The sequence below is a fragment of the Rhinolophus ferrumequinum genome, chromosome 28 (assembly GCF_004115265.2).
Source record: "Rhinolophus ferrumequinum isolate MPI-CBG mRhiFer1 chromosome 28, mRhiFer1_v1.p, whole genome shotgun sequence".
NCBI classification, from domain to species: domain Eukaryota; kingdom Metazoa; phylum Chordata; class Mammalia; order Chiroptera; family Rhinolophidae; genus Rhinolophus; species Rhinolophus ferrumequinum.
In genome coordinates this window covers 11,590,866-11,613,751 of record NC_046311.1, presented here as the reverse complement: position 1 = coordinate 11,613,751, position 22,886 = coordinate 11,590,866, and the positions used below count along the sequence as shown (strand labels likewise).

At 46.3% G+C, this 22,886-nt stretch overlaps 1 protein-coding gene across 2 annotated transcripts in view; it reads left to right on the top strand.

Annotated features, from left to right (window-relative positions):
- Positions 1 to 19,560, top strand: part of TTC23 (tetratricopeptide repeat domain 23) — a 56,328-nt gene extending 36,768 nt beyond the window's left edge. For both annotated transcript variants that reach the window (XM_033099965.1, XM_033099966.1), the window contains exons 8-11: positions 1,774 to 1,901; positions 4,252 to 4,401; positions 18,050 to 18,132; positions 18,986 to 19,560. In XM_033099965.1, coding sequence (XP_032955856.1) covers positions 1,774 to 1,901; positions 4,252 to 4,401; positions 18,050 to 18,132; positions 18,986 to 19,076 — 452 coding nt within the window. In that variant the 3' untranslated portion in view covers positions 19,077 to 19,560. The remainder of the gene's footprint in view (positions 1 to 1,773; positions 1,902 to 4,251; positions 4,402 to 18,049; positions 18,133 to 18,985) is intronic.
- Positions 19,561 to 22,886: the final 3,326 nt, after the last annotated feature.

Sequence of the window (22,886 nt, the reverse complement as noted above, 5' to 3'; positions counted from 1 at the left end):
CGTAGGACAGATTTGCTCTCCCCTCAAAGACGAGTCGTGTGGCTCATAGTCCAGAAGTTAGTCTGGGGGGGTGGAGGGGTGAGGGAAATAAGTCAGGGTCTTACAATAAGGGAGCTTTCCTGCATTCTGGGTGAAGGTAACAGTGGTTTCCAATGTATAGACAGGGAAGGTACCCACAGTGGATGCCTTCAACCTTCCTCCGGGCCCAAACCCTGGGCCATTCTAGTACACGAGGGTCCGGCCATGACGCCTTGTGTCATCGTGCTCAACTTGTACGTGATGAAAGCTGTCAGAGAACCCCCACCCCGTCCTCACCGCCCTCTGACGGGAGACCTTCCAGGAACAGAAATGGGGGAAACCTGGACCTGTAGAGAAGTGGAGGGCTCCAAAATGGAGAAAGGGACCTGCAACTCTAGGAGGCTGAGCCCACAGGGCAGATCCCCAGGCAGCGCCGTCCCTGACGCCCCACCACGCCGCCGGGCTTTCCTTCACTAGCCCCGCTGCCTTAGGTTTACGGGATAAATTCCTCCCTCCCTTCCTTCCTCCCTCACTTCCACTCCCTCTTCCAGAGATCCATATGTGCTAACAAGCATCCGCGTTGGAAAATACGAGTAGGTTTCCCGGATCAGAGGTTAAGAGCCAAATATTTACACTGTCGTCTGAGTTACACAGAGCAGCTTCCTTTCTCCCAGCGTCTCTGTGACATCAGTTCCACTAAGAGCCGGAGCATGCAGCAGTCAGGTGGAGGGGACCAAGCTAAAATGGGGTGCTTTGGGGAGGCGGTTGGCCATCACCATGTGACCAGCGGGGCAAAGAATACCAAAAGGTAGGAGAACGTGACAAGACGGGGGCTGGAAAGGGGTCGACACGGCTGTGTCTGCCCCTGTCTGAGAGATCGGCTCGGTGCTTCCAGTCCCACATGGCCGTGTCCGTTATCCGAGCATGGCAGCACTCCCTCTGCCAAAGCGCAGGGTCGCCAAGCCAGCCCCTGCCCGTTCAGCCCCAACCCCGTCCTCCGGCCTTTATACCTGCCGGTCTTTCTAGTGAGGGCTCCCCTCTCGGGGAACCAGGCTGAGACTCGGGAAGTTCCTTACTTTTTAAGAAGGGATTGCTTGGTTACATTCTTTGGTTAATTCCCGATTCGACAGAAAATGAAAATATCAAGACGATTTCAATCCTGAACATCCCGTTAATTTTTAGCCGCGGACCCATTCATCTCTGATGCTTTTAGAGTCAACAAAATAAATGCCACATCATCCCTCACGTTTACTGTCATGAGATTATCAAAGCAGCCGACGTTAAGAGTTTGAGCAGATGCATCTGTAATGTTTTGTTTTCCCATAAGTCAGCTGCGAGTAAAAGAGATAGAACACTTAACACACTGTAGAGTTTTTTCCTACCAGGAGAGGATTTTGAGTAATACTCTAGAAATCCATCTGCTGGTCAGAGCCCCATTGAAACAGACCCTCGTTCTCCACCTGAAAACGTACTGACGTCTTCAGGTCTGGGAGGTTTGTGCATTAATGTTGCTTACTGTATGCAAGATACATGAAAAACCAAGGAAGGTGAATTGCCGTATCCTTCTGAGCCCGAAATCTTTTCTAATAAAACAGGCAGATGAGTGAGCAAAACACAGTTTCCTCAGCTGGATTCTCTTCTCCAAATGCTTCGTGTTTTCAAATAGCCCACCACCACTAAAACCGTATTTATTTTGTTTCCATTTCAAATCTGTGAGCAGTTTTCAAAGTTGTTGTTAATGATGCTTTTCTTCAGATGTGGCCGAACAGTATTTTCAAAAGAGCATGGCTAATTTTAAGGATGCCGAAGGGATGGGAAAAGCCAAGTTTCTTTCGATTCAAGATGAATATTGCCGTTTTCTACAAGTCACTGGGCAAGAAGAGGTACGTGAGTTTGGACCACGGCTGACTAGTTATTTATGTGGGTGGCCTAGGCTGCTGTACTCCTTCACTCTGTAGGTGTCCAATAGGCATCTATTATGTGCCAGGCATGTGCCAGGCTCCTTTGGGACGTGGATAAATAAGGCAGCTCCCAGATCTTGGGAAACAAACTGTATGAGACTCATGTTCACCCACAAGGCCTGGAAGCCTTAGGAAGCCAGTGGACAGACGCTGTGTCTCCCCACGTATGGTTCTGGCTAGGATGCAGCTCGTGCTCCAGCACGTTGCTCAGAGAGCAGAACACAAGCTCTGTTTTGGGCCTCCGCTTCTCCCGCCAGGCGCCCTTGTGCCTGGCACAACCCATCTGACCAAACGTGGCAACCTTGCATCGTTCTCACCGTTGGTGCAGCCTCTCCCTGTGAGTTCTTGCCAGAGTCGTCTGACAGGGACTAGGCCCGAAGACAGTCCCTGGGAAGCGTGCAGGGCTGTGCTCAGACCACCCGAGATGTGGTCCCAGAGCGCTGTGCCCACAGGAAGCTGATCTTTGGGGAGGAACGTGCCATTTCAGGTACACTGTACGTGAAGGTCACTTAGTCCGTATGGGTTTATCTTCTAGTTGTGCCATTCTCCGGCTCACAAACCCTCTCTGACGTCTTTTTCCCTGTAAGAACGTCTAAACTCCTCAGCCTGGCAGCACAGCCCTCCACCACCAGCCCAGCCTGCGACTCCGCCTCGTCCCCCGAGGCTCCCCTCCCTACTTCCTCTGCTGCAGTCAGATCCGGCCGCTCACTGGCCCTGAACTTGCCGTGTCTTCATCCCCCGCATTCCTGAGCTCCCAGTTTCCCACGCCCTCTTCTCAGTCCACCTAAGTCCTCTTTACTCCGCTCCACTCATCCAACTCTCAGAGGCTGCCACCGCCTGTTTCCTCTAAACCCATGTGGCGTCTCTTCCACTGCCATCTCGCCTCACCATTCAAGTTCATGCACATCTCTCTCTCTCGTTTCCCCAATCAAGCTGTCCATGGCATCGAGAGCTTCATCTAGGAAAAGGAGTCAGGCTCTTTCATTCGCTGGCTCCTTGCAGGCTGACAGTCAATTCCCATAGCAAAGCTGCCAGCCCCAACACCACACCGAGCTCCGTCCTTGCTCGGGATCCGGTACAGGGCATGACAGGCGTTAGCCTTAGGTGAATCCCCCACTACCAAGGGGAGTCACGCTTTCCCAGTGTACACAGTGTCTGCCTTTCCACCTGAGACATCGTTTCTGCCTCATCAGCGCTTTTACTGTGGTTCCCCCACCCCTAGCTCCTTCTGTCTGTGGAGAGATGTCAGGCGCCTTCAGGGCTGTGTGGTGGGGATGGTGGGGAAGCCCCCTTCACTGGCTCCCACTTTACTTAGCTTTTACATTCAGCATTTGTGTTCTGCATCTGTAATCATGCCTTCCTGAAGATCCTGGGAGAATTTCAGGAGAAACATGGCAGATCGACGTACAAAGTTTTCCCTTTGTATATCTTGATGTCTGACTGAAGAGATTACTGTCAGAAGATACTGGTTTCTGACCAATTCATTTTTTTATTCCATGTTGGTATAAATCAGATAAACCAAACCAAATGTCAGATATATTTAATTTTTTATCATGTTGGAATGTTTGATTTTTTTTTTATTGTTTCATAACAACTTCTTATCAGAAATAGAAAACCCTGGAATATGTTTTGGATGTTCTGTAAATAGATAAATCACCAGGAAACTGTAGTTTTTCACTTATGTAAGAATGTCACTGTGGAAAAAAAAAAAAAAAAGAATGTCACTGTGCACAGATGGAGAAGACCGTGCAACTAGAAAAGATTAAAATTACTGGCCGGATTCAGATCTTTGCCATTGATGACCTGTCGGACTTTGAGCAGATTTCTTGACAGCTCCGTGCCTCAGTTTCCTGCTCTGTCAAACGAGGATTAAAATTGTGCTTATCTAAAGGAGACATGAGGATAAAGTCACATGAGCTCACACATGTAAACTGATTCGCACAGTTCTTGACACACCAAGGACACAATCCATGTTAGCTTTTCTTCTTACTCCTCAGCTAAAGTGGATTCTTATAATCTCTGAAGTGGCTTTTTCTCCAGGTGTCCTTCATGTATTCTCTTTTCATGATTCACACCTTTTTCCTCCCGTGGATGTTATTCCTATCTCCTGTTTAACCAGAGGAAAGTAGGCTCAGCTCGTGAGACACGCTATCCAAACCCATTCCCTTAAAAAGTAAAAATACACGAGTTACATCATTTTCTTAAGAGGCACTGATCTCTATCAGCCGATCTTAGAACATTTTCACCAGACAGCTTTTGGTTTTTTTCGCAGAAAGCAACCTCTATCCTGAGAGAGTCCCTGGAAGGCAAAGTGGGAGTGTTTGGTGACCTCAGTCCTGAGGTGGCAGAGACATACCGGCTCCTGAGCGGGGCCGACCTGGCCCAGGGGAACCACAGTGGGGCCCATAAGAAACTAAAGAAGGTAAAACTGGAGCCAATTGAATGCAAACAGAAGCCCCCCTCCCTCCCCATGGGTCACTTTCTCTCCTTCCATCATGCTCTTTTTAAATGAACCTTTATAAGTGAATTATTTAGGTAAGATGACATCATTTTTGCAGTTGATTTAATACTTTTTGGATAAAAAATATTGTAATCCATATATATATATATTTTTTAATGAATTGTCAATTATTTTTTTTTTACCAATCTTTTTATTTTATTGTACTCTTTCTGTACAGCCAGTTTATAAAGGAATTCTTCTGTGTGTTCTTCTAGTACTGACATATTTATTTCTTTTTTAATTCGGAATTTATTTGTGAATGGTGTGAGGTATGGGTTTATTGTCTTTTTTCCGAATGGCTGCCCAGTTTTTCAGCACCATTTTACCGAAGAGCCCATCTATGTTCCATTGATAACACCATTGTCATATACTTCGTTTCCATATGTACTTGAATCTATTTCTGGATTTTTCTTCCATTGCCCTGATCGCTTTGTTTATTCAAATGCCAGTTCCTCATTGTTTTAAATTTAGAGATTTCGTGGAATGATTAAATATCTACTTAAGAACTAGACTCCCCTCATGGTTTTTATCCCCCTAGAATATCAGAGATATTCTTGCATATGTAGTTTTTACACGTATTAGAGTATCAACTTGTCTAACTAGATATGAAAAGGTCAGTGGTAATTTTTGGAGGATTGTGTTATTTGTAAATTAACTTTGGGAGAACTGATATGATACTAAGTCATTATGCCCAAGAATAAGGGATGTCTTTATATCTGTTAATGTCTGTTTATATATGATTCAGGCACATTTTAAAGTGTACCTTTTATAGGTTTAGCACATTTCTTATTTGGTTATTTTCTAAGCATTTTATCTTCTTGAGTACTGTTATAAATGGAGTTTTTATTCACTATTCTATCTTTTGACTGGTTAGTTTTGTGTATATGAAGACTATTGGTTTCTCTGTTAATGTCATATTCTGCTAGCTTGCTTAATTCTTTTCTTTCTTGATTAATTTGAGCCTTGACTCTCTTAGGTTTTCCGGGTACCAATTACATCATCTGCAAATAGTTTTATGTTTTGTTTTTCAGTTTTATGGCTCTAATTGATTTCTCTTGTCCAGTTGCTTTGGTTCATACCTCCAGTGTGATAATAAATAGCAGTGCAGATAATAGGCATCCTGGCCTTGTTCCTGATCTTAGTGGAAATGCCTGTAGTGATTCTTCATTTAGTAGATGCTAACTTTACGACTGACATTTATATATTTTATCGTGTTAAGGAAATATCAATCATTTTCTATTTTCATGAGTGTTTTTTTTATTAGAAGTAAGTGTTGGATTTTATCAAAGGTTTTTTTCACCATCAGTGGAGATAAGCAGATGATTCATCTTAGATCCCTAATATGGTGTATTGTATTATAGTATCAAACCAACCTTGCATTCCTGGAATAAATACCCTCAATTACATTGAAATGTTTTCTTAATATAAGGTGATTCTGTTTGCTAATACTTATTTTAGGATTTTTGCACCAATATTTGTAAGTGATATTTGTTTATGTATCAATGTTATACTTGCTTCATAAAAATAATTTGGAAGCTTACCTTCATTTTCTATGCACTGAAGGAATTTGTGCAGCATTAAAACTATCTAGTCTTTGAAGGTTTGTACCTCCTCTGAAAATCTTTTGCCTGGTACTTTTTTTATGGGGAAATTCCTTGATAGTTTTCTCTATTTCTTCTACAAAAAAAATTGGTCTGTTGAAGCTTTTTATCTCTAACAGGATCATTTTGTTTACTGTATTTTTCTAGGTAACTATTTTATTTACATTTGAGAATGATTTGCATAGAGATTTGCAAAGTACAGTAGTACCTCGGTTTTCGAACGTCTCCGTTGACAAACATTTCGGTTTATGAACACCATAAACCTGGAAGTAAATTGCTTCGGTTTTCAAACATGCCTCAGAAGTCGAACATGTCACACGGCTTCTGCTGAGTGCAAGATCCTGAGGCCCAGCTGTCAGCTGTTTTGGAACATTTCAGACCTCGAATGGTCTTCCAGAATGGATTACATTAGAAAACCGAGGTACCACTGTAGTCTTAACAATTGTTAAAATTTCTACTTTTTAATAGTTGTTTTCCCATTGTAATCTCTTAGTTTTATATTTGGATTTTCTCACTTTTTTCTTGACTGAGTTAGTGGTTTGTCTGTTTTGTTAATTTTTTCAGAGGATCAGGAATTTAATTCCATGGGTCACTTGTCTTCCTATTCTGTATTTCATTAATTTCTGATTTTATCTTTATTGTTTCTTTCCTTGTGACTTATTTTATCTTACTTTGTTGGAGTTTTCTGCTATCTTTTTTAGTTTGAATTTAATGTATATGTTTTCATTTTTACTGATTTGAGTGTTTTAGGCTAGGCTTAAACATTAATTGCTTTATTAATACTATGCTCTTATCATTGCTTTAAATGTATTTGATAAGTTCTGTCATGTTGTGTTTTCATTCCATTAATTAGTTATAAAATGGGGGGAATCTGGGAATCTCTAAATAACATGACTGACCAAACCAAAAGACTTAACTTTAGTTCTGAATGGGCTATCCTGTAAGTCAAGCCTTTTTCTCTTCTTCTGAGTTGTCTTATTATACTGCAAAGGGCACCAGATTTGGTAACATGTGTGGTGCCTATTTTTTAATGAGATAACACATATATCTGTTATCAGTTGGTCAACAAATAGTTATTGGACCCCTTCTATGGGCCAGTTACTGTGCTGGGCAGACCTGGGAAAAAATAGTGACCGAGACAAAAACACTTCTTGTCTGGGCAGGACTTTCCAGTATAGCCAGAAAGACGTATATCACACCAATCATTTCAGATGTTCCAAAGACTACGTGGTGAGGGAGGAGGTGAGAAGGGAAGTGAAGGGTGGCACTTGCTGTGTTTCCCCATCGCCTGCTTCCGTGTAATAATAATCGATGCCTCTTGAGGGAGTGTCATTCCCTGGCGCTGTGTTAAGTGATTTACATATGCACAAATATTTAGCTTATTTAAACGCTCCCTCAACCCAAAGAGTTGGGTACCTCTACTCTCTGTGTTTCACAAAGAGGGAAACTGAGGCTGAAGGGATGTGTCTCAGCCTTGCCTGCAAAGCTACGAGTTGCGAGAGTGGGGATTTCGCCCCAGGTAGACCGTTCTGCAGGCTACTCAACACTAGCATTTATCATTTTTTTCACAGTTTGGGCTTCCAAGTAAGATTCTGTGTGAACGAGGGCTTCCTGTGCTTAAAAGAACTTTGGAAGCCAGTGTCACAGTGGGGAGAATGCCAAGTTCAGGATAGTAGGAGTCTTTGGGTTGCCACTGACAAAATACAACTCAAATTAGCTCGGGTGTGAAAGGGCGTCTATTATCTTGTGGTTTCCACAGAGGACCAACAGGCAGATGGTTAGCAGGGCAGGGGTGCAGCCGAGCCTCAGGAGGAAGTGCAGAGGCCAGACTCTAATGCCACCGAGACCCTCTCTGCCTAGGACTTCTGCCTGCTTCACTCTGTACAACCTCCCTCTCCTTTCTCACAGCGGGGTCTCCCCTCAAGCTGGAGACCAGGGCTGCCAGCCCTCCAGAGTTACTTCCTACCCCCATGCCACTTCTGAGTCACAGCTTGAAAGCTCTCCGGGAAAGACCCATAGGCCTGGCTTGAATCCAGTGCCTACCCTGGGTCAGAAAGAGGAGGCCCTGGGCAGGATCGGGTGTAAGAACGTGGTGCCTCCAAGGCAGCGGGGTGGCCTGGGGGGAGGTGGTGTAGGAAACACCATCCAATAGTCAGAAGCACTGGGCCGAGGTCACTAGAGCCCCTCCCTATTTTTGGAACATGCGCAGTGAGTACAATAGGAATGCAGCAGCCCCTTCCCTTAAGAGCGAGAATCCCAGGCCGGTGAGGAAATGACAGGCTGTAAAGCCCCAACACCGATCTTCTGTGCTGAGGTCTGTGCTCCAGGTTCATACTGGTGGGCGCTATGGGACGGAAGAGGTTTAGGAAAGATGTTCACTAAGTTATCCCGAAAAAGGAGGACAGCCCAAAAGGGAGGAATTCCTAGATTGGAAATGGGGTGGAACAGGGGCTGGGTTGGGGGAGAGAGGGAAGCCTGTTTAAGAAGCAAAGAGCAGTTGGGGACAGTTAGAGCACGGGAAGAGACGTGGGGCCAGGCCCTGCGAGGCGTTTGCAGGTGAAGGGGCCAAGATTTGATCCTTGACACAAACGACCAACGGCAGCCCATTATTTGTCTCTGTAGGGCCCGCGAGTTCAAAATGGTTTTCACAGATGAGCATAAAAATGGATGTGACGCTAGCGTATGCTGACTTTGATCCCCAACTGAGACGTTCCCCCCGCCCTCCACATCAGGAAATCCGTTCTTCTCATGAGAACTGGATTATAGAAAACTGTGCTCATTGTTATGTTTTGAATGTCACTGATAACACTCGGTGGAAATTTGTTTTCTCGCGTTACGTAAATACAGATTCTTGTCTGCCATATTTACCATCTGCCCTTGGTAGACAAGTTTCCCCAACCTGGCTCTAAGCAGCTGGGAGCCGCTGAGGGAATGTAAAGCAGGGCTGAACAGGTGAACTTGTGGGGTTGGGGTTTTGTTAAATCACTGTGAAGATCGTGTTGACAATGGAATGGAGCGGCCCAAGAACTGAGCCAGGAGGCCTCCGTGTTCTCATCTGTACAATGAAGACGACAACACGAGCTCTCTGGCCGTCCCACACTTGTCCTGAGGGTGGCGTGGGGTGAAGTGGGTGAGTGGGGCTGCTGTGATGAACATCAGGCCTGCCCAGGTGTAGACAGCCAGGCTGCGGGGCGGGCAGAGCTTTGCTTCTCCTTCCTTATTTCTCCCCCGAGGAGGGTAGATGAAATAGGGGAAAAACTCTTCTGGGGGTTCAGCCTAGCCACCCAACTGCAGGCAGGAGAGGGACCCCAGGAAACGGGGTCGGGCAGCAAATGTTAGGGACCACACAAGAAACTTGACCAGAGGCCACCCACACCTTCAGGGGGCCCTGCTGGCTTCGGCCAGGCTGGGCGGGTACCACCAGCCACCGTGAGCTTAGGACCCGCTGCTGCCAAGGGCGTCACACATCCTTCCTGGTCCTCACAGCCACCCAGCAGGTCACACCTTCTGGTCCTGTTTTACAGACAAGCGGCCTGAGTCCCGTAGAAGTGAAGTAAATTGTCTGTGGGCTGGGGACTCTGAAGCCCACCATTTTCCTTTATGCAGATAGTTTGACAAGCATGGGACCTAAACCCTGTATCAGGGTCACCTTCTGAGCCAGTGTCTGGGGCAGGGGCCCAGGGGCCCGGGGATCTGAATTTTAGCTTCTGGGGGAAGGTTGAGAATCAATCATTTCTCTGGGCCCCATACCCACCACAAGCTGAAAATGAAACTCTTGAAACCGCTTCAAGAAACTCTCAAGTTTCATCACCTCTCAAACCTACAGTGGAAGCTGGCAACATTTCTTCCCTTCAGTAACCTCAGTAGCCTCAGTAACCATCCGTCCGAAGAACAATAGCTTTGACATTTTAAAGCTGTCTGGCCATTTGCCAGAGTCAGAGAGGACAGGTTGGTTTCCCTGTGGGTTGTGCACACACGTGTGGCCCATGCCATCCTGTGTCCACTTCTCCACGGGTGACCGTCTGAGGACAGGGCTGGCTGTTCCGTGAACAGCAGGGCACACACGGCACTTGAAACCTGCCTTTCCCATCTGCGGCTGAACTAGACCTTCTCAAATGCCATACTGAGCGCTGAGCTCCGTGGAGCCAGCGGCAGTGTGCAAAAGCTACCAGCCCAGTGATTCTCTTGTTTTTAATCACAACAGCTGTGTCCCCCAACTTTGTCAGCTCGGGAGCAGGAATCCACTGAATACAGGCCTCCCCAGATGTGCCCTCTTTTGCCGGGTGACCCAGCCATGGTCCTGCAGGCATGAAAAACAGGAAGGCACGGGAAACAAAGCAGACAGCCGGATTCAATTACTGAAAAGAAAACCCGATTATTGATCTGTCTTTCAAAGGCATCTGCCTGCAGGGGGAAATTAGAGAACCCCATTGGCTCCAGATGGAAATTTCCACAGCAAAAGCTCCCATGCTTTTGCAACAGAGAGACCTGGTTTGAGTCTAGAATGGGCATCTATGCTGACATTTTCACCCGGGTGAAGGGCTGCAAAAAAGAACTCACAAAGACGACTTCCTAGGTCGGTCCTCTCTCAGAACTCATCCTGGGCCCGGTTACAGTGTGAATTTGGGGTTGGGTCCCTATTAAGTGCTGTCCACTGCTTGACTACTTTACAGCTGCAAACATGAAACATTTCCATGAAAGAATAACATAATTTTGTGACCTCTTTCTCCAAGAAATCCAAAGCCCATTATAATAAATCTTGTGAAGGCGGTGGAAAATGATTTTTATTCATAGATTGGAGGTGAAAAAGCCAAGATAGGACCTGTGAGAACAGGCTGTCGGGTCCTTTCCTATTCTAGCCACTCCTCCAACTGGCCAAACACACAGCCTTCGCGTGGACAGCTGTATTTTATATACAACTCATGTTTTGTCATCCCATCAGTGGCCACTTCGTTTTACTTTCCCTTTAGCATATGTGGTGTTTTCCTTGTTGGCATGGATACCAGGGGATCCAGAGCCAGGTTTGGGGTCCCCACAGAGCCCCTGTGTTAGCCCCCATGTTTCATGTGAAGAGTCTCCTTCATCCTTGATCCTGGCTTTTCTCACCCACTGTTGGGCTGCAGCAGTCCACCTCAAGTCCTTTTTGAAAGAGAGGAAGGTCAGAATGACATTAATTTTATACACAAAATCGTGAGCTTGAGTTGAGACGTGCGTTTAACGATGCTTGAAGCCCTCGTTCGTTGGTGTTTGGAATTGGTGGATGTGTATGATGACAGCTGATGGTTAACGGGATCGGGGTCATGCATTCTTAGCCTTTAGTGGGGACCATACGGCGTCTCCTGGCCTGCTCCAGGCTGCGTGGAAATGAGATTTCCCAGTCCCTGGGCCACAGGCTTCCCTGGCATCATCAGCTGCCAGGAAGAGTTGATCTCCTCAGGGTCAGGCCCCTAACGACGACTGCCAGAGCCCAGCAGCCTCCATCGTTGTGTCCCTTGGAAAACACAGATGGGCAGTGGACACAGACTGCCCCTGAACAAGACTACCTTAGCTGTGGAAAGCTCCTCAAATACGGGCACTCTCACTGTGGTTGGTGAGTGCCCGATGCCCCGGAAGTTCCTAAATGGCCATGAGGGTCTGGAGAGAGCAGAACCGTGGGTCTGGACAAAGCGTCCCGGCCGGAGACTCTCTGGCGATTTGTCAGAGCCTTGCTGGAGGCAGAACAGTGAGTTTTTGGGTGGATGGCCGGGGGTGTAGGGAGAGGCGAACCTCCTACCACATAAATTCAGTGTGACCTTAAACAAGTGGGCAGAGTGATGGCAGGATGGCTGGTACAGATGCCACCCACTCAGGGAGGACCCAACGAGATGGCCACGCTCCAGAGTAAGAGGGAAACGCGCCAGGGCTTCCTTTTCAGAGGGTCTGGATCTCTTCCTCTGTCTGACTCAGAAATAGGCGAGTTCCAGCTTTTATATAAAAAGCTGGCTAGCCGCTCTGTTCGGTTGCTGCAAAAGGAATTGCGGTTTTTTGGCAACGATTTTTAACCTTGTAAACCGCCGTTACTTTTGCACCAACCTAATCAAAGCGAAGCCTTCATGGACCTGTGGGTACCCAGCAGGGTTCCCCCTCCACAGCCAGTCCTGGTGATGCCTCTGTGTTCTAAACGTTTGTGTTGCAGTTGTCCTGGAGACAGGTTATGGTAGCTTGCTCCCATCAGTGGCCAGGGGATGGAGCAAAGTCGTAGGGGAGGCGAGGGATGTCGGTAAGGATATAGGACCCACACCACTTGGCAACTCAGAGGTTTGGAGTGAGGGAGCCACGGATGCCATCCACGCTTCCCAGGCTGGCACTCAGTAGACAGGTACTCAGGGAGAGCTTTCCAGACGGGCTGCCCCGAGCCGCTGCGTGAGTGACAGTGCCTGGGCCTCCCCCCTTTCTCCCTCATCTCCCATTTCCTTCCACTGCCCAGGGCCCCTGTTCCCGTCTTACCTGTATTTCTCTCATGGGAGCCTTCCTCTCCACCTGTGCGGCAGTCCTTGAGGCTCAGAATGAGTGACCCTCCAGGTAAGGGCGTAGCAGCTGTGTGTGTGTGTGTGTGTGTGTGTGTGTGTGTGTGTGTGAGAGAGAGAGAGAGAGAGAGAGAGAGAGATGCAGGGTGTGCTCCTGCCTGGAACCCCACCACCTTCCCCACCCTGGTGCTCTTCACCTGGCTGACTCCCCATCCTGCAGGCTCCATCAATGACGCCAGTACACTGAACCACGACCGACACCCCAGTTTTATTCCCTCATAACCCCATGTTCTTTTTCCATAACTCTTACCACGAGTTGTTATGACCTGTTTGTCTGCATATTTTTAAGTGTCTGGCTCCCCCCCTGCATTGGAAGGCCCCCGAGAGTGAGGCCCACATCTGGCCATTCTCTGCCCTGTCACTGGAGCAGGCATGGGTTAGCCAATTGCAGGTGCTCAGCAGACACCTGCTGCAGGAATGATTGGAAATGGCAGAAGATGTGGCTCCAGCCAGGTGGAGGCTGGCTTCTGAGTGGCGTAGGGAAAGCAAGCCCCACCCCTGCATGACTGTTTCTTTAGGAAAATGCCATCTGGTGCACTGCGTTTTGGGTTGGGTTTGTCCTTTCAGTTCCCCCACGTTCATTTAGGTCATCATTTCTGCCTGCCTTGTAAAGATGAGTAAATGAAAGTGTATTTGTGGTTTTCTAAACATTTAAGACATTTCACACTTCCATAGATTGGAGGTTCTGACAGCCTCTATTTTTAATACTAGCCTTGAGAATTGACACAAAAACAGAAGCCCAAGTTCATGAGTTTCTGGGTAATCTCTCCTCCATGGACATATGCTAGCAGCAGATAGTGTGTGTGAGGCAGTCGGGATTAGCATAGTTTCTTAAAAACCTACCTTTCTCTTTGTTTTTTGTTTCATGTAAAGACAAAATACAATAGCATGAGGGAAACGTCTGCAAATCAAATCGAAGGGACTTATACACAGCAGTGAAATGGCTCCCTAAAAATCACGTGGATACTCAGAATTACAAGTTTTTGCCCACTTACAGAAAAGTGTGAAACAGCCTTTGGAGGCTGATTTCCAACAAGAGCACTGGCCTCCTTGGAAGAATCTGGAGAACACAGAATCCCCTCAGTACAGTGGAGTGTGTTCTCCTGCCGAGGCTGGGGAGTTCTTTCCTTAGCTCCGCGAAGTGTTTAACCAAAGTACCTACTTCACACCAAACTGCTTCAGCAAATATAGCTAAGAGCAGCAGAATATTGGAAAATTCAATTCATGTGTCTTAGATAAATATACAGCTCTGTGAAACATTTTCTGGTCAAAGTCAATAACGGGTTATTTTGCATTTTAAGAAAGGCATCTCTTGAAGACCCTTTCAGTTACCGAATGAACCATTTTGCCTATCTTGGTGCCCTCTGTGACCTCCCTGGGCGTTGTTATCCCAAGAGGGGCGGAGGGACTTTCTCTCTCCTAGTTGACAGCCCTCAGCATCTCTTCTCACTCCCACTAGAATTTTGAGTGAATCTCCTTAGTGAAGATAAGTAGCCCTTTTTTAAAAAGAAGAATCTATTAATACCAGGAAGAGAAGAGTCTTGATTGGCGTCTAAGGGTCAGAGAGAGGGGATGGGCTCACATCTCTCTGGGCTTGATGATTGAAAAGGGTGACTTTATCCAACTGCGACCTTCTCTGCTAACTCCACTCTTCCTACTAATGTAACACACAAGGTCAGGTGTGGAGGTGGTTAGTCGAACCAGTAAGAATTTGTATAAGCACTATCCATTGCCTTCTCCTTCCTCCCAGGAACCCAGGAGTACCCAGTTAATTGTATCTCTCTCCCTAATGAATGAGAGAGAACCAGCTTCAGTAACCAACGGAGAGGAATGGAAATTCCTCCCGTGTTTTAGATGTTGGAGGCTGGCTGTTAAGGCAGGGTGAACTGAGACCTCAGGCTGTCGCAAACAATCGCTATAATGTCAGTAAAATTCTGTAATGTGCAGTGAATGAATTAAGACCAACCAAGCATGTGGCCATCAGCTCGTCTCACAACGAGCTGGATCGGAGGCAATCGTAAGTATGTAAACAGGGGAGTTCGGGTAGGTTTAAGAGAGCTGATCTGATCTGTCACACGGAGTGGAGGTATTGCTGGCCATGCAGGAGAAAATGAAGTCTGTGCTGGCAAGAAGTGTTAACCCTGGAGAGAGGTCTGCTCACTGACCGGCGGGAATGAGGGGAAAGCATGCTTGTTTCTTGTTTGCTGTCCTTACTGTGCACCTGTTCGGCCAGGCCCCAGGGGGAGTAAGCTTTACCACCTTAATGAACAGCCGTATCCAGGCTTCCAATAGCTGTGAGCCAAGCAGGAGAGGAGCACTGTTAGTTTTCATCATGTGTTGTGGCTGCTGGGACGCGTCCCCATCCGCTCCCCTCAAAGCCACAAAGACCTTCTGAAGGGTCCTAAATTTCCAAGGTGGCACTTGCTGGGCAGAGGGGCCAGGATCCTTGCCTTTGCAAAAGGTGGGTTATATACCAAATAGGGTAACAGAAAAAAGTTTACTACCTCTTGGTGCTATATAATTCAACTAAGAAACAGCAAATATTCTTCTGTCGTTAAAAAAAAAAAAAAAATCCTGTCATATTCTTATCTAATAATATTTCTTTCCTCCAAAACACAACCACATTCTCAGATTCCACAATCACGTTCTCAATTCTTTAGCTTGAACCAAACATTCAGACAATTTTGAAATTTTCTACAGCTCATAAAGACAAAGCATTTGGCTGCTTGCATTTTAATTTTCTCAAAGGCCTAAAACCGGGTGGCAGATCAGAATGAATAAACAGTCAGTCATCAGTACTAGGTCCCCAAACCCTCACACTTTTTTTTTTTAACTCAACCTGTTACCATGTAGAAAAACAAATTCAATCTTTTAAAAATATGTTATGACATACTTCAGATATGTAGAAAAGTACAATTAAAACAACAAATACCTCTGAGTCACTATTTAACATAAGAAGTAAAACATGACCCATATGAAGTCCCTTCTGTACCCCTCCCTATCCCATCCCCAAATTAACTAGTATCCTGAATTGGTATCATTCCCACGCTTTATTATTTTACTGTGGTTTTGTTTTACATGTTTTGTAAACACACACACATGTATGTATATATATGTGTGTGTGTATACACACACACACACACACACACAGAGGGTGCCAAAAAATGTATACACATTTTAAGAAAGGAAAAACCTATTAAAATTGTAATACTCGATATATACTGATAATAAAAGATGAATACAAGTCACGTGTATACCTTGTTTTGGCACCCCGGTATAGGTACATGATGAACTCATCTGCAATTTGCTTTTTCCTCTCTATACTCATGAGATTGATCTACGTGGACACACATATATTAAAACTTTGTATATCCCACAAATACAATACGTACGTATATCACAATTTACTTCTCAATAACTAAAGACTGCCAAATTGCTCCACAACTACTTTGTGGAACTTGAACACTCACTCTCAATACACAAAAGACTTCTTGTTCATTCAAATCCTTGATAAAGCTTGATTTTACCATGATCAGACTATAATTTCTGCAATTCAATCTGTGAAGGGCAACCTCATAGAAGTTTTAATTTACATTTCTGGTTACTAGTGAGATTAGGATGTTCACCAGCTATTCCTTTTTCAACTTCTTGAATAATCTTTTTATATCTTTTGATCATTTTTCTTTCGGGAGGTGGTTTTTGTTTTTCTCATTACCTTATAGGAATTCTTTATGTATTCTGAATGCTAATCCCTTCTCAGTTGTGTGCAAACATTTTTCCTCAGTCTAGTCTGTCGTTGGATATTTTGTTTGAGGTGAATTTTGGTGCACAGATGATCTGTGTTTTAATATAGTTAAATTTTTTTCAGTCTTTTGGTCAGTTCAGATCTCATCCAAGAAATACCTCAAGATCGTAAACATTTTCGTCTAAAAGTTCCAAGTTTTGATTTCACATTTAGTTTTTCAATCAGTCTGGGATTGATTTTTGTGTTTGGTATGGGGCAGGGGTCTACTTTCTTCCCTTTGGAAAACCAGTGATTCCAGTTCCATTCATTGACTAGTTCAGCTCTTCCACACTGACCCTTACGGACACTTCTGTCATCTGTCAAGTGTTGGGCTCTCTGCCATGTTCTATTGGTCTATTTGTCTATCCTTGGATGAAAACCACACAGTCTTAATTACCAAAGTTTTATAAAGTTGTTGACAGGAAAGCAGTGTCCTCCATTTCATTCTTCTTCAAAATTATTTTGGCCATTTGGGGCACAAATCAAATCTTTAGCCTTTCCTTGAGTTTGCCTTGACCAGGTACAAGTAATCAAATGGCAGAACAATAAGCAGAAGGGAGAAATCAAGCCAAAGTTAGCCCTGGATAACGCATTAGCTGAATATTTAACACCTAAATAAATTAGTTCCTAAGATATTACTGTGTAGTAATGAATATATAGAAACCCATGTGCAATAAAAAAATTTGTTTACAAAAACAAAACGATTGAAAAACAAACTTGTCTAGGCTGTAGCCAGGGTCATTTGAAAATAGAAACTAGAGCCCATCCTCTGGTTAGTACCAATGTTCTTGCCTTTATTTATTTTTAATGATCCTTCCATTAAATTTTTTTTTTTAATTTTTATTGGGGAATATTGGGGAACAGTGTGTTTCTCCAGGGCCCATCATCTCCAAGTCATTGTCCTTCAATCTAGTCATGGAGGGTGCAGCTCAGCTCCAAGTCCAGTCGCTGTTTTCAATCTTTAGTTGTGGGGGGGAGGGCAGCCCACCATCCCATGTGGGTATCGAACCAGCAACCCTGTTGTTCAGAGCTGGTGCTCTAACTGAGCCATCTGGCCACCCCATACATTTTTTTATTGTGGTAAAATATACATAAAATTTACTTATGTTATCTTATCCATTTTTAAGTGTACAGTTCAGTGGCATTAAGTACATTTGTGTTGTGGTTGCAACCATGATGACTGTACATCTCCAGAACTTTCCGTCATCCCACACTGAAACTCTGTACCCATGAAATACTAAATCTCCATTCCCCACTCCCTCCAGCCCGATCATCACTATTCTACTCTCTTTCTCTATGAATTTGTCTATTCCACGTCTCTCTTATAAATTAGTTTTTATTTATTTTTAATTTTCATTTAAACATACTTTTGCATACAGGTAGTTACAGAGTTCTAAAAAATACTGCTGAAACTGTACATTTGTTTCCGGGCTCTCTCAGAGAGTCCAAGTTGAAGGGCAGACTGTCCCTAGGAGAAACCCCGAGAATGCACTAATTGCGTCATAGCAGGGGTCTGTGAATGAAGCATTCTTCCTCGCCTTCAAGGGAGACTTGTATTCCTGCGAAATGCTCTCAGTGACATTTCTGTAACCTCCTGATCGCTACTTGATGTTCTGCAGTGTCTTCAGATTCAAACCCTCTTATACGGACCGCAGGACAAGAGGACAATGGCCACCCAGCAGTCCATGGACGTCCTGTTCAAGTGAGTCGGCCTTCCCCGCACTGTTTGCTATTCATAATCTCCGAGGAAACTGGTTCTGGAAGGTTCTGTGGAACTTTGCAATGAAAGCTTTACTAACTGACTTCCCATTAACTCAGACACTGTGTAAGACCTGTTCCTTTGAAAACCCAGTTGCAAAATATCTTCCTTGCATTGATAGGAAGAAGAAACTAGCTCTTGAATAATGTCAGACACACGTGCTGGGATTCATCTTCCCGCAGGCCTGCCGCCTGCATGGCGTCCCGTCCTACTGGGGGACCAGGGCACAGAGCACTGCCTTGGGCTTCCTTCAGCCTGGGGTTACCCGTAGGGATAGGAGCCCGAGAGCCCTTTGACTTCAGCTTGAAGGTTAGCCCCCCGTTTTTCTCAGCCACTGAACCCCATACTCTGCTGTGGAGGTACCTCACCTCACAGAGCGCCCCCGCCCCCCCACCCCCTACAGAGCCCACAAGCTGACTGCCAAGTCCATGCTCAGGGAAGCCAGCAGGGGGCACTGTCCCGGAGCCCACCTTGTGGCCCCGGCCCCTTACCACGGGGCAGATGAGCCGCCAAGGCCTCCAGCCCAACCTTTCTGTTCTTGTTCTGCTCACTGAGCCAGCTAAGGGTTGATCTTCTCAGCTCAGCGAGAAAGGTCACCAGGATTTAGAAAGCAGGAGAAAAACCTTGTTTTACGTTCCTGTGCCACAATTCTCCTCTCATTTACGTCCCCTCCTGAGGCTCCTTCGTGAAATGTCGCTTGGCAACTGCTGGGCTTGTCTTCACAGAAGCCCCTTAGGGGGAAACCGGGTAGGGGTCTGTGGGGTGCCACACTCACCCCCCTTCTGTTTGTTTGCAGGGTCCCCGAGATGGCTGGAAAGCCGAGGCAGCCCCCGAAAGCCAAACCGGCCTGCACCAGCGTGGCCCAGCACACTGCTGGGAAAAGCTAGGCTGCAGGCAGCAGACTGACCCCCACCCCACACCCAAACACAGCCTTGGGCATGTCTGGGTGCTGACGATTAGGGAGCCGCATAAATCTCTCTCCAGTTGGAAGATGGAACTCAGCAGCCATTGTACAGATTTTCAAGGCCAATTGTTTGCTCCCACTCTCAACAGTGACACCACACGCCTCCCGTGGGCCACATTTTGACCGTGGATGCCGTTTCAGGGTCATATGGTGCTTCTGTGTAACATTTTCCTTTTTACCACCCAAGTGGGGTTTTTTGCCAACAATCAGGAATACTGTGGCCGAAAAGCTTCTCTTCAAAAGTTCAGAGCTTCCTGTGCAGGAAAATAGACGCAACACCTGACTGTCCATGGAGAACCCCTCGCATGACAGGTCTGGAGCCAGACTGGGAGCAATCAAATCCTGGGAAAGGCCCTTTCTTATAGGAAGGTAATAGGGATTGAGAATAAAATGCTAACAAAAGGAAACTCGTAAGTGCTGGGGTCGGTATGTGCTTTTAAAAGGACGCTCAAGGTTCCTCAGAGCCTGGAAGAGGGGACACAGAAGAAGTCACTCACTCCTCAGACCCGGTTGAGCACCCAGGTATGTACCAGGCGCACGCTAAGAACTGGGGACACACTAAGACACGCTGTCCCCACCCTCTCAGAGCTTGCCACCCGATATGGACGCTGGTTATTGAACATATAATGGTGGAATTCACTGACGACGAGAGGGGAAGAGCCGAGTAAAACAAGGTAGGTGATAAGTGAACCTGGCTGGGCCTAGAGGTCAGGGGAGGCAGGTGTAAGCGAATGGAGATGAGCCGGGGTGAGGCTGGCACAGCGCAGGTACCTCGGGAAGGATGCTGACTCCCTGCTGCTTCCTCCTGTGGCCTCCCCTCCAGGCAGGACAAACGTGGCTGCCACCCAGGAGCTCCGTTCTTGAGTTGGCACAGCCCTAGGCCCCCTGCTTTCCCAAATGTGTTCTTGGGTTCAGCCTGTGAGGGGTGGGGAGGGTGGGCTGGGATGAGCGCCCAGGCCCCAGTGCTCTTCCGTCTCCTGGGCGATGGGGAGCGGGGCCGTTGGAGAACAGAAAAGTAGAGGAGACGTTCTGAGCACCTGTCTCCATGCTGTCAACAGTGAGCTCGGTGCTGGCATGGGGTGGAGGGCGGGAATGGGGTGCGGACAGCGCTGTCCCCTCCCCCCCACCCCCACTCCATGGCCCAGGGCCCAGCAAGGCTGCAGCTGGGCACCCTTCCACGCCAACGCCCAGTAGGGAACCCCAGACCTCGCCATGTGTGCTGAGGGCCACCTCCAGAATTGATGGGGGAAAATACACCAAAAAGATCCATGACAGGGTGGACAGAGGCAGGGTCCCTTCTCCTCCTCGGACATGTCACAGCAACCACACAGGCCACCTGCCCATCCCCGCCCATCCCAGACAGGCCTATGACATGAAGGCAAAGGAAGTGTGACACCAAGTGTCCCATCTAGTTGAAGACGGGGTTTCAAGGTGGATGGTTAGAATAAGCATCGTTAAGTATGTACACATCGGCTCTGCCAAGGACTGAATGTATGTGTCTCTCCAAAATTCACATGCCGGAGCCCTGGTCCCCAGTGTGATCTCTGGGCCTCTAGGAGGTGGGGTCTCTGGGAAGTAATTAGTACATGAAGGTGGAGCCCCATGAATGGGATTGGGGCCAATATGAAGAGACACAACAGAGATGGTCTCTCTCGCCATTAAATGAGGACGCAGCAAGAAGGTCTGCACACCTGGAAGAGAGCCCACCCCAAGACCCGAAACCACCAGCACCTTGGTTGTCTCTCTCCAGAGCTGTGAGAAATAAATGCCCATCGTTTCAGCCTCCCCATTGGTGGTATTCTGTTTTTGCAGCCCGAGCAGACCAAGAGTCCATGCTGAGTTTTTGAAAATGTGAATTCTCATGTTACTTTTCCCTTCCTTTCTATATTTCTTAGAGGATAGTATCTTCAAATAACAAAAACTGAAGCACATTTTGAAAAAATTAGCTTTCACCTTGGAAAAGAATGAATTCTGAAATAGTCTACCGAATGTCTCCCATCTATTAATTATGTTAACTCCAATGTGAGAGGAAGACTATAGTTATTTATGGATTTTTTTGTAAAAGGTTACAAACAGGTAAGGGTATGTAACTACCCCTCTGTCGCAAACTACACAATTTTTTCAAGCTCCTGAGAAACAACCATGATTGACCACTCTTTTCACATGGAAGGTAACCAGCCATCTTGGGGTGCCCAGGGCTGTCTGGTTGTAGCACTGAAAGTCCTGTGCCCCAGGAGACCCCTCCATCCCAGGCAAAACGGGATGGCTGGTCACCTAGTGGCTCCAGCCTTCCAGGCTGTGAATGGCAACATTCTTACCACAAACTGTCCGTTATGCTGTCTGCCGTGCTTTCTAGTTCTGTGCTGACAATATCGAGTTCTGGCTCAGGCAAGGAATTCAAGAACTGGACCTTTTCCCATATATCCTCCCCAGTGATTCTCTACCACGATGAAGAACATGCATGTGAACACGTTATATGCTTTAATGAGAGTTTACATAGCAAACAAAAACATCTACTGGAAAACATTTGTTCTCTTTAGGAGCAACGTGGGGTTTTTTCCTTAGATTTTTATTTTTACACATTCTTGTGACATTTCCCTTTGCAGGGAATGGGAGGTTAGCAAGATCAGCTTTTTAGATGATTCCATTCTAAATACACATTGTAAATAAACAATGTCAAACAACTAGTGGGAAGGGAAAAACATTCCATTAATACTGTTTTACCTAAACACAATAAACAGGAAAAGACTGTCTCTTCGCCCCATCCAACCACGCCGTTGACATCTCGTCTCCAGAGTGACTGGTTTTACAGGGGTGACCTGTCACAGTGTTGAGGGCACACCCTGCTCCACAGACGTAACCAATGATACCTCCAGATTCCATATTGGTAAGTACCCTGGGCAGGATACTTCTCGAAGATATTCACTCCAACATGGAGATAAGAATTAAGATCTGAGATATTTATTTTTCCAAATACAAGGGGGTCACAATATTAGCAACCTGTTCGTGTTAGCACCCATTTACAAGGTCATGAGCTATGACAGCGACATCAAACTAAGCCACTTAAGACTCACATAATAGAGTCCCCATTATCAGTCCTGCCATCAAACCAGTAAGCTGTCATTCTGACCAAATTCTCATGGAGAAATCACTTATTCAAATACCACTACCAATTACAGCTTACAGGAAATCAGCCCATCTTTGTGTTAGAAACGAGAAGTTTTTGCAAAGCCGTCCCCTCCCTACCAGCTTGTGACAATCACTAGTTCACCTGGCAGATAACAATGGTTTAAACTTGCAGCTCAAATCAACTTGCTTTCTATTCCCTGATGTACAGTGTTTTTCAAATAGATCAACCTGAAAGCTGGGGAGCATTTCTCCTCCACTTGCCTGTCGATGAAGGAAATGCACTTGCCCTAAACTGCCTGCTACAGCCATTTCTGGGAGCTGAGGAGACAGACGTGTGTCCCGGGAGTCTGAGGGCCATCACCTGAAACCCATAGGGAAGACCCTCAAATGCCATACTCCCACCGCACGTCATAACCCACCAGAGGGTGACATTGTCTTGGATCATTTTCCCCAGGGCACGACAGGCCATTCGATGGTACTGTATGTTAGAGAGAGCAGTTTAGGCAACGTTATGTGAGAGAAACTCGTTTGGATTCAAATAATGCTGTGCTGCTAGAGATACTAGTTTTAATATGATGCTACACCTTGAAAGATGGAAGCTTGG